Below are 12,500 nucleotides of genomic sequence, written 5' to 3' on the forward strand. Positions count from 1 at the left end.
AAAGTTGAGATACTTTCCAAGTATGGGGGCAAAGTTGGGATACTTTCCAAGTATGGGGCGACGTTGAGATACTTTCCAAGTATGGGGGCAAAGTTGGGATACTTTCCAAGTATGGGGGCAAAGTTGGGATGCTTTCCAAGTATGGGGGCAAAGTTGAGATACTTTCCAAGTATGGGGGCAAAGTTGGGATACTTTCCAAGTATGGGGGCAAAGTTGGGATACTTTCCAAGTATGGGGCGACGTTGAGATACTTTCCAAGTATGGGGGCAAAGTTGGGATACTTTCCAAGTATGGGGGCAAAGTTGGGATACTTTCCAAGTATGGGGGCAAAGTTGGGATACTTTCCAAGTATGGGGCGACGTTGAGATACTTTCCAAGTATGGGGGCAAAGTTGGGATACTTTCCAAGTATGGGGGCAAAGTTGGGATACTTTCCAAGTATGGGGGCAAAGTTGAGATACTTTCCAAGTATGGGGGCAAAGTTGGGATACTTTCCAAGTATGGGGGCAAAGTTGGGATACTTTCCAAGTATGGGGGCAAAGTTGGGATACTTTCCAAGTATGGGGCGACGTTGAGATACTTTCCAAGTATGGGGGCAAAGTTGGGATACTTTCCAAGTATGGGGGCAAAGTTGGGATACTTTCCAAGTATGGGGGCAAAGTTGGGATACTTTCCAAGTATAGGGGCAAAGTTGGGATACTTTCCAAGTATGGGGGCAAAGTTGGGATACTTTCCAAGTATGGGGCGACGTTGAGATACTTTCCAAGTATGGGGGCAAAGTTGGGATACTTTCCAAGTATGGGGGCAAAGTTGAGATACTTTCCAAGTATGGGGGCAAAGTTGGGATACTTTCCAAGTATAGGGGCAAAGTTGGGATACTTTCCAAGTATGGGGGCGACGTCGAGATACTTTCCAAGTATGGGGCAAAGTTGGGATACTTTCCAAGTATGGGGGCAAAGTTGGGATACTTTCCAAGTATGGGGGCAAAGTTTGGATACTTTCCAAGTATGGGGGCAAAGTTGGGATACTTTCCAAGTATGGGGGCAAAGTTTGGATACTTTCCAAGTATGGGGGCGACTTCGAGATACTTTCCAAGTATGGGGCAAAGTTGGGATACTTTCCAAGTATGGGGGCAAAGTTGGGATACTTTCCAAGTATGGGGGCAAAGTTGGGATACTTTCCAAGTATGGGGGCAAAGTTGGGATACTTTCCAAGTATGGGGGCAAAGTTGGGATACTTTCCAAGTATGGGGGCAAAGTTGGGATACTTTCCAAGTATGGGGGCAAAGTTGGGATACTTTCCACGTATGGGGGCAAAGTTGGTATACTTTCCAAGTATGGGGGCAAAGTTGGGATACTTTCCAAGTATGGAGGCAAAGTTGGGATACTTTCGCTAAAGTATTTTGTGGACAAGGTAAGGGTAAAATAGACGCGACCACTCTACCTTCTCATGTCTTTCCCAGTAACTATGACGTGGCGCATTTCAAGAGTCATGTCTTTCACGTTCTAAAAAAAAAAAGAAAAAGGAAAAATAAATCTCTCAAATACTTTCCCTTGTCTTTTCTTTTTTCCACCCCCGTTTCATAATTCTCTTACCTGTATTCCAGTGAAGGCCCGGCCTCGATGTGGACTAGCTGTGCGTGACTGGAGCCTCCGATGTAAATAGATGCGTCTCCACACACACACATACAGTAGTGTAGGAATACATCAGTGCACTGATTTTACAAATACAGTAGTGTAGGAATACATCAGTGCACTGATTTTACAACACATACAGTAGTGTAGGAATACATCAGTGCACTGATTTTACAAATACAGTAGTGTAGGAATACATCAGTGCACTGATTTTACAACACATACAGTAGTGTAGGAATACATCAGTGCACTGATTTTACAAATACAGTAGTGTAGGAATACATCAGTGCACTGATTTTACAACATATACAGTAGTGTAGGAATACATCAGTGCACTGATTTTACAACATATACAGTAGTGTAGGAATACATCAGTGCACTGATTTTACAACATATACAGTAGTGTAGGAATACATCAGTGCACTGATTTTACTACATTCACACTCGCGTGTTGGTGGTAGGAATTCTGTTGGCCCATTACTTTACATCTGTTGTGTTCATTTAGCAACAGGAGGAGCCGACCTCCCGTTGGTTCCCATTACATCTGTTGTGTTCATTTAGCAACAGGAGGAGCCGACCTCCCGTTGGTTCCCATTACATCTGTTGTGTTCGTTCCCGTCCTCCCGTTGGTTTCCATTACATCTGTTGTGTTCATTTATCAACAGGAGGAGCCGACCTCCCGTTGGTTTCCATTACATCTGTTATGTTCATATAGCAACAGGAGGAGCCGACCTCCCGTTGGTTCCCATTACATCTGTTGTGTTCGTTCCCGTCCTCCCGTTGGTTTCCATTACATCTGTTGTGTTCATTTACCAACAGGAGAAGCCGACCTCCCGTTGGTTTCCATTACATCTGTTGTGTTCATATAGCAACAGGAGGAGCCGACCTCCCGTTGGTTCCCATTACATCTGTTGTGTTCATTTACCAACAGGAGGAGCCGACCTCCCGTTGGTTTCCATTACATCTGTTATGTTCATATAGCAACAGGAGGAGCTGACCTCCCGTTGGTTCCCATTACATCTGTTGTGTTCATTTATCAACAGGAGGAGCCGACCTCCCGTTGGTTCCCATTAGCCCCTGAGCATTGTCGTCATCAATGGTTCATATATGGCTGCAGATCTGCTCTTGTGGTATTGGAATGCATCGTCATCACAGATGTAATTTTGTGATCAGTGAACATGTTTGTGTATCTTATCAATTTATCTATCTATTTATATACCTATCTATCCTATCTATCTTTGTCTGTCTGTTTATTCATCTATCCGTCCATCTGTATTTTATATGTCTGTCTATCTAGCTATCCTATCTATCTGTCTGTCTTTGTATCTGTCTATCTATTCTATGTATCTATATCTGTCTATCTATAGTTGGTTTGTTCTCGTGTGATCTCTGAAGGGAATGTATTCTATCTATCTATCTATCTATCTATCTACCTATCTATCTATCTGTCTGTCTCTATCTATTTATCTATCTGTCTATAGATGGTTTGTTCTCGTATGATCTCTGAAGGGTATGTGTTCTATCTATCTATCTATCTATCTATCTGTCTGTCTGTCTGTCTATTTATCTGTCTGTAGATGGTTTGTTCTCGTATGATCTCTGAAGGGTATGTGTTCTATCTATCTGTCTATCTATCTATCTGTCTGTCTTTCTGTCTATTTATCTGTCTGTAGATGGTTTGTTCTCGTATGATCTCTGAAGGGTATGTGTTCTATCTATGTCTGTCTGTCTATCTATCTATCTGTCTGTCTCGATCTATTTATCTCGTATGATCTCTCCAGGATGGTCCCACTCGCCCTTCTTCGTCTGGAGTTGGAGAGAAAGCGTTGCACCAATTTCGTCGGGGTCTGTGTATTTTTTATACATATATTTTTTTTTTAAAGCTGTGTACGTCGTCGACTCGCGTTACAGTCCAAATTACAGTGTTGTATCGTGGTGTCATCATCCATCAGGACGGACGTCGGGTGTAAAAATATGTGGTGTTGGTGGTGGGGGGAAAAAGGTGGGGTAATTGTGTAAGATGATCATTCAAAGTGCGCTGTGGAATAGTCAGCACTATATTGGGACCGAATGACGTCATGCGCTATGTTCCCCCCTGGAGAGGAGATGGCGGTGAAGAGATGGGAGAGATGGTGATGGAAGAGATGATGGGAGAGATGGTGTTGAAGAGGAGATGGGAGGGATGGTGTTGAAGAGGAGATGAGAGGGATGGTGTTGAAGAGGAGATGGGAGAGATGGTGTTGAAGAGGAGATGGGAGAGATGGTGTTGAAGAGGAGATGGGAGAGATGGTGTTGAAGAGATGGGAGGGATGGTGATGAAGATGGGAGAGATGGTGATGAAGAGGAGATGGGAGGGATGGTGATGAAGAGGAGATGGGAGGGATGGTGATGAAGATGGGAGAGATGGTGATGAAGAGGAGATGGGAGAGATGGCGATGAAGAGGAGGTGGGAGAGATGGCGATGAGGAGGAGATGGGAGGGACTGATGAAGATGGGAGAGATGGTGTTGAAGAGGAGATGGGAGGGATGGTGATGAAGATGGGAGAGATGATGTTGAAGAGGAGATGGGAGGGATGGTGATGAAGATGGGAGAGATGGTGAAGAGGAGATGGGAGAGATGGCGATGAAGAGGAGGTGGGAGAGATGGCGATGAAGAGTAGATGGGAGAGATGGTGTTGAAGAGGAGATGGGAAAGATGGTGTTGAAGAGGAGATGGGAGAGATAGTGTTGAGGAGGAGATAGGAGAGATGGCGATGAAGAGGAGATGGGAGAGATGGCGATGAAGAGGAGGTGGGAGAGATGGCGATGAGGAGGAGATGGGAGGGAATGATGATGAAGATGGGAGAGATGGTGTTGAAGAGGAGATGGGAGGGATGGTGATGAAGATGGGAGAGATGGTGTTGAAGAGGAGATGGGAGGGATGGTGATGAAGATGGGAGAGATGGTGAAGAGGAGATGGGAGAGATGGCGATGAAGAGGAGGTGGGAGAGATGGCGATGAAGAGTAGATGGGAGAGATGGTGTTGAAGAGGAGATGGGAAAGATGGTGTTGAAGAGGAGATGGGAGAGATAGTGTTGAGGAGGAGATGGGAGAGATGGCGATGAAGAGGAGATGGGAGAGATGGCGATGAAGAGGAGATGGGAGAGATGGCGATGAAGAGGAGATGGGAGAGATGGCGATGAAGAGGAGGTGGGAGAGATGGTGATGAAGAGGAGATGGGAGAGATGGTGATGAAGAGATGGGAGAGATGGTGTAGAGGAGATGAGAGAGATGGCGATGAAGAGATGAGAGATGGCGATGAAGAGGAGAGTGAGTGATGAGGAGATGGGGTAGATGGTGATGAAGAGTAGATGGGAGAGATAGTGATGAAGAGAAGGGAGTGATGAAGAGGAGATAGGAGAGATAGTAATAGAGATGGGAGAGAGATAGTGATAGATATGGGAGAGATATAGTGATAGAGATGGGAGAGTTAGTGATAGAGATGGGAGAGATAGTGATATAGAGATGGGAGAGAGATTGTGGTATAGAGATGAGAGATTGTGATGAAAAGGAGATAGGAGAGAGAGTGGTAAATAGATGGGAGAGAGATAGTGATAAAGAGATGGGAGAGAGAGAGAGAGAGAGAGAGAGAGAGAGAGAGAGAGAGAGAGAGAGAGAGAGAGAGAGATGGGAGAGAGAGTGATGGGAGAGAGAGTGATGGGAGAGATAGTGATATAGAGATGGGCTAGAGATGGTGATATAGAGATGGGATAGAGATAGTGATATAGAGATGGGATAGAGATAGTGATATAGATTGGAGGGAGAGAGTGATATAGAGATGGGAGGGAGAGAGTGATATATAGAGATGGGAGAGAGTGGTAAAGAGATGGGAGAGATAGTGATAAAGAGATGGGAGAGAGTGATGAAGAGGAGATGGGAGAGAGTGGTAAAGGGACTGGAGAGAGAGAGAGAGAGAGAGAGAGAGAGAGAGAGAGAGAGAGAGAGAGAGAGAGAGAGAGAGAGAGAGAGAGAGGTAATTTACACTTGAGAGATTGTGGACAGTTCGATCCCTCGGTGTTCGCTGTACGGCCATCCTAGGCCATCGATGCGCAAGATTGTACCTCCTCCTCCCTCCATCCATCCCCCACACAGCTCGGGCTGGGCCCAGGCAAGGTTGGGTCGTTGGTCGACTGGGCTGTTTGGTAGCTGCATGTCAGCCTCCACCGCCAGGCTGGCCCGGTGGTTCCCTCGCCCAGGGCACCCGTGCCTGCGTGCGTGCGTGCACGTCCGTCACCGATGGTGTCCTGTGTGTGTGTGTATATGTGTGTGGTGTGAGGAGCGGCAGCTGGTAGCCACCTGGACAGCTGGGCACGTATCTGTCACCTTAACCCCATGGTACAAGAGGACGTGTTTGGCTCGGGCCTCGGGTTACCTGAAGGGGACCAGTCTGGTCCCAGACCTGGCTGTACAGGTAGACAGTCTGACCTGACCTGACCTGACCGTTTGCTTAAATCGAGGTAGAAAAATATATAATCCTTGCACTGCCTGTGTCCATTTTGCTTCGTGCATTTGACTCTGTAAGGCACCGGGTGCATCAGCTGTGTGAGGGTTGGGTGTGCTCAGTTATAATGCCGACGGACGCGGTCGATGGTTCGTGATACACACACGTGAGGGGGTTCACGGGGTGCTGTGTGGCCTGCCTGCCAGCCTGCAGGCGGGGAGGATCATCCCCTGAGAGGAGAGGAGGAGGGGGGATCCCCTGAGAGGAGAAGGGGACATCCCCTGAGAGGAGAAGGGGACACATCTCCTGAGAGGAGAAGGGGACACATCTCCTGAGAAGAGAAGGGGACACATCTCCTGAGAGGAGAAGGGGACATCCCCTGAGAGGAGAAGGGGACATCCCCTGAGAGGAGAGGGGGGACATCCCCTGAGAGGTGAAGGGGTCATCCCATGAGAGGTGGAGTCATCCCCTGGGTGTAGAAGGGGGACATCCCCTGAGAGGAGAGGGGGACATCCCCTGAGTGGAGAGGGGGACATCCCCTGAGTGGAGAGGTGGACACATCCCCTGGGTGTAGAAGGGGGACATCCCCTGAGTGGAGAGGGGGACATCCCCTGAGTGGAGAGGTGGACACATCCCCTGGGTGTAGAAGGGGGACATCCCCTGAGTGGAGAGGGGGGACATCCCCTGAGAGGAGAAGGGGGACACATCCCCTGAATGGAGAGGGGGCAATCCCCTGAGAGGTGAAGGGGTCATCCCCTGGGTGTAGAAGGGGGACATCCCCTGAGTGGAGAGGGGGGACATCCCCTGAGTGGAGAGGGGGCAATCCCCTGAGAGGAGAGGGGGGCGTCCCCTGAGAGGTGAAGGGGTCATCCCCTGAGTGGAGAGGGGGGACATCCCCTGAGTGGAGAGGGGGGACATCCCCTGAATGGAGAGGGGGCAATCCCCTGAGAGGTGAAAGGGTCATCCCCTGAGTGGAGAGGGGGGACATCCCCTGAGTGGAGAGGGGGGACATCCCCTGAATGGAGAGGGGGCAATCCCCTGAGAGGTGAAGGGGTCATCCCCTGAGAGGAGAGGGGGCAATCCCCTGAGAGGAGAAGGGGACACATCCCCTGAGAGGAGAAGGGGACACATCCCCTGAGAGGAGAAGGGGACACATCCCCTGAGAGGAGAAGGGGACACATCCCCTGAGAGGAGAAGGGGACATCCCCTGAGAGGAGAAGGGGACACATCCCCTGAGAGGAGAAGGGGACATCCCCTGAGAGGAGAAGGGGACACATCCCCTGAGAGGAGAAGGGGACATCCCCTGAGAGGAGAAGGGGACATCCTCTGAGAGGTGAAGGGGTCATCCCCTGAGAGGAGAGGGGGCAATCCCCTGAGAGGAGAGGGGGGGGGCGTCCCCTGAGAGGAGATGGGGGGGACATCCCCTGAGAGGAGATGAGGGGTGGGGGACATCCCCTGAGAGAAGAAGGGGACACATCTGTAAGAGCCTACAAGTTCAGTCCCCCCTTAAGACCAGGGGATCGTCTGGGATATATATATTAGGGGAGGATTGCGTAGATGTTATTGGGTTGGGTTTTGGGGGCTTCGTGTGTACCCTCTCCACCGCTGGACAGGTATTGGCAAAAGTGTACCAGGCCAGTGGGGGGGGGGGGGGAGGCCTGCGGGCCTGGGCTGCGGGAGGATAGAAGACGACCCTCCGACCCTGGTCGTATGATGGCTGCAGGAGGATAGAAGACGACCCTCCGACCCTGGTCGTATGATGGCTGCAGGAGGATAGAAGACGACCCACCGACCCTGGTCGTATGATGGCCGCGGGAGGATAAAAGACGACCCTCCGACCCTGGTCGTATGATGGCCTGGTCTCTGATCTGACCCCAGAGGGTCTGGTGGAAGGCCTATGCACCTTACTAAACAACGTTACACCTACGACCCCAAGCATGAAAAGTCTACGGCAGCCAACCCAACAGCTTGTGTGTGTGTGTGTGAATCTCCTCCTCGCTAGGCTGCCTATTACATACACACGAGCCTATCTATCTATCTATCCATCTATCTATCTATCTATCTATCTACCTATCTATCTATCTATCTGTCTATCTATCTATCTGTCTATCTATCTATCTATCTGTCTATAGATGGTTTGTTCTCGTATGATCTCTGAAGGGTATGTGTTCTATCTATCTATCTGTCTATAGATGGTTTGTTCTCGTATGATCTCTCCAGGATGGTCCCACTCGCCCTTCTTCGTCTGGAGTTGGAGAGAAAGCGTTGCACCAATTTCGTCGGGGTCTGTGTATTTTTTATACATATATTTTTTTTTTAAAGCTGTGTACGTCGTCGACTCGCGTTACAGTCCAAATTACAGTGTTGTATCGTGGTGTCCATCATCCATCAGGACGACGTCGGGTGTAAAAATATGTGGTGTTGGTGGTGGGGGGAAAAAAGGTGGGGTAATTGTGTAAGATGATCATTCAAAGTGCGCTGTGGAATAGTCAGCACTATATTGGGACCGAATGACGTCATGCGCTATGTTCCCCCCTGGAGAGGAGAGGGGGCAATCCCCTGAGAGGAGAAGGGGACAACATCCCCTGAGAGGAGAAGGGGAACACATCCCCTGAGAGAGAAGGGGACACATCCCCTAGAGGAGAAGGGGACAACATCCCCTGAGAGGAGAAGGGGACAACATCCCCTGAGAGGAGAAGGGGAACACATCCCCTGAGAGAGAAGGGGACACATCCCCTGAGAGGAGAAGGGGACAACATCCCCTGAGAGGAGAAGGGGACAACATCCCCTGAGAGGAGAAGGGGACACATCCCCTGAGAGAGAAGGGGACACATCCCCTGAAGGAGAAGGGGACACATCCCCTGAGAGGAGAAGGGGACACATCCCCTGAGAGGAGAAGGGGACACATCCCCTGAGAGGAGAAGGGGACACATCCCCTGAGAGGAGAAGGGGACACATCCCCTGAGTGGAGAGGGGGGACATCCCCTGAGTGGAGAAGGGGACACATCCCCTGAGAGGAGAAGGGGACAACATCCCCTGAGAGGTGAAGGGGTCATCCCCTGGGTGTAGAAGGGGGACATCCCCTGAAGGAGAAGGGGACACATCCCCTGAGAGGTGAAGGGGTCATCCCCTGAGAGGAGAAGGGGACACATCCCCTGAGAGGAGAAGGGGACACATCCCCTGAGAGGTGAAGGGGTCATCCCCTGGGTGTAGAAGGGGGACATCCCCTGAGTGGAGAAGGGGACACATCCCCTGGGTGTAGAAGGGGGACATCCCCTGAGAGGAGAGGGGGGGCGTGATCTGTTGTCTTCTTGTCTTGAAGGTTCTCCAGATTCATCTCTCTCTCTCCTCTCTCTCTCTCTCTCTCTTCTCTCTCTCTCTCTCTCTCATCTCTCTCTCTCTCTCTCATCATTCTCCTCCGCTCGAGACCCAAAGCACACACAACAGCCCACACAACACATTACGCCACCAAGAGACGGCACAACTAAACCTGGAATTATAAACTACAGACGAATACATGGTGAAAAAAAAATATAATCTGTTGGGAAGTTGTAATACAGGAGGTGGAGATACTAGCCGGGACGCCCACCCGTCCCAAGGGTGGGACGGGGACGACACTGCAAAGCAGCGCACGATCCCCCAGGTGGGACGGAAGCCTGCCTGGGGCCACCTCATTAAAAGGCCCCTCCTGTTAACGCCGGGGACACCTGCCCCCTCTACACGACCCTGACACAAACAAACAACTAACACGCGCACACACACACACACACACACACACACACACACACACACACACACACACACACACACACACACACACACAGAGAGAGAGAGAGAGAGAGAGAGAGAGAGAGAGAGAGAGAGAGAGAGAGAGAGAGCTACAGACCTCCTCCCTCATTATCTGACTTGGGGGTGGAGGGGGGGGAGTTGTGCTCAAACGCCATAACAGAGGGTGTTAGAGTCTGTTGGGATGGGGTGGAGGTGGAGGGAAGGGGTGGGGGGTTATAGTGCATTGGGGTGGGTGGGGGAGGAGGGGGGGGCGTGATCTGTTGTCTTCTTGTCTTGAAGGTTCTCCAGATTCATCTCTCTCTCTCTCTCTCTCTCTCTCTCTCTCTCTCTCTCTCTCTCTCTCTCTCTCTCTCTCTCTCTCTCAAGACAGCCATTATTGCTCTCTCGTTTTGCTGAAGGTGTAAGGTCATCGGATGTCTCGTAAAGTCAAGTAGGGTAAGGTCAAAGACATAGCTATGGGTGGATGGGGTTGATGACCTCCCAAACCATCGTAAGGTAAGATGAGGTGAAAGACTTAGGGGGGGAGGGGTAGGGGTAGGAGACCTCCCAAACCATCGTAGGGCCAGGTCAGGTCAGGTCAGGTCAGGTATCAGACCCAGCCGTGAGTATGGAAGACAGAAGACATCCCAAGTCACCTTTAGGTATTCGTCAGGGGAAGGGAAGGATCCCAGACCCAGCTGTGGAGGTACAAGACATATCCCAATCGTCAGGGAAGGGAAGGGTCCCAGACCCAGCTGTGGAGGTACAAGACATATCCCAAGTCATTCATATTTAAGGTGGGAGATGATGGTAGTATTTTAAGCTATATATGTACACAATAATTTTAGGGAACCCACAAATATGTCATGGTTTTTTTTTTTTTTTTGGACATGATTACACTATTTTTAAGGTTTTATGATATTGTACGAAATTCAGAAACATGATTATTATAGACTTACTTGTTTATCCTGTGTTGTGGATTATAGAGTGTATAACTTCGGACCAGGTTCGAGGGGGTTCGTGACCTGTTTCATGTACTACGGACCAATTGGAGACAGACCCCGTTGTGTCTGCAGACCACCCTGTATACACTATGCAATCGGGTCTGATGACTTCAAAATCAAGAACATATGGTACCATGCAGGAGCCTTACTGGAGATGATACTGATGTAATGCTTATATGTTTATTGACTTGTGTATATTATTTGATGTATCCTTGTGTGTGTGTGTCTGTGTGCGGACCACAACCTCCTCTCCCTTGCTTCAGAGTTGTGACGAAGACCATTTTCTTTTGTGTCCGGCAGAGGCCACCGGAGCATCATGCGGCAGATGGACCAGATGATGTCCTCCATGATGCGCGTCCCCTTCGAGGAAGACCCCTTCTTCGGCGGCGGCGGCGGTGGTGGCGGCGGAGTGGGCTTCCCAGCCCTCACCGCCGCCCGGCCCCCGTCCAACGCCGTTGCCCCAAGGGCGCCGCGCCACAGGCCGCAGCGAGACCCCTTCTCCGCCCTGGCCATCCCCTCCGTCGCCAACATCATGTCCTCCATGGTGAGTACTGGTTCCCCCTTAGTGTAAGAGAAGATTACGAACATTATCTCAGTTTCCCCTTGTGTTATAGTCGTGTAGTACCGTTTTCTCTAATGTCACTTTTAACACACGTTCTCTACAGCTCTCTGGTCTCAACAGAAAAGGGGTTGTGGCACTTTCGGTTGACACCAGTGTGTATTTCAGGGGGCGAAAAAAATAAGTGAACGTAGTTTCCACACTTAGTGTTTACACAACGGAAAACATTTGCACTTTTTCTTCAGCGAAAAAGAAATAAAAACATAATTGATTCAACAGAAAACTGTTGCATTTCTTCCTTTTATAAGAGTCGGCCTGTTCCATGTATTGTTTTAAGGAGGTACAGAAAAACGTTGACTGGATTTCGTTTACGTCATCTTAGGGGCATTTTGCCTAAGACTTTTTGATATTGACACACACACACACACACACTCGGCATTTTTGTTGTGGTCACCCCTTTTTCACCCCATTACGCTGGATGGTAAGGCGTATAACCTCCCCTGTCTGTCTGGCTAGGAAGTGGATTTGCTGTATTTATCTCCCAAGTTGTGGGAGTGGGTTGAAATTTGTGCCAAAAGTGCGCGAGGTTGCGTGGGTTGGGTGGGGCAAGGGAAAGGAAGAAAAGGGGCTGTGTACCTTTTAAAAGGTATCTTACTTTACCTTGCGTATGTGTTGCGATGGTTTGCCTTGCCGTACGTATATCTTGCGATGGTTTACCGTAACGTACGTATATCTTGCGATGGTTTACCGTAAGGTACGTATATCTTGCGATGGTTTACCGTAACGTACGTATGTCTTGCGATGGTTTGCCGTAACTTACGTATATCTTGCGATGGTTTGCCGTAACGTACGTATATCTTGCGATGGTTTACCGTAACGTACGTATATATCTTCATTGCTTCCAGAACCTTACTCCCCTCACCCACCCTGTGACTCGCTTCCACTTCATGGTTCCATTCACTGTCAAGTCCAATCCCAGAAATCTAAAATGCTTCACTTCCACCAATTTTTCTCCATTCAAACGTACATCCCAGCTCGCTTGTCCCTCAACCCTAC

General features: G+C 49.6%; 1 protein-coding gene across 7 annotated transcripts in view; it reads left to right on the forward strand.

Moving 5' to 3' along the window:
- Positions 1–12,500, forward strand: part of LOC139758701 (myeloid leukemia factor 2-like) — a 196,247-nt gene that overhangs the window by 93,360 nt on the left and 90,387 nt on the right. For all 7 annotated transcript variants that reach the window (XM_071680402.1, XM_071680411.1, XM_071680353.1 and 4 more), the window contains exon 2: positions 11,186–11,429. In XM_071680402.1, the coding sequence (XP_071536503.1) occupies positions 11,186–11,429 (244 nt within the window). The remainder of the gene's footprint in view (positions 1–11,185; positions 11,430–12,500) is intronic.

This window comes from Panulirus ornatus, chromosome 2 (genome assembly GCF_036320965.1).
Source record: "Panulirus ornatus isolate Po-2019 chromosome 2, ASM3632096v1, whole genome shotgun sequence".
NCBI classification, from domain to species: domain Eukaryota; kingdom Metazoa; phylum Arthropoda; class Malacostraca; order Decapoda; family Palinuridae; genus Panulirus; species Panulirus ornatus.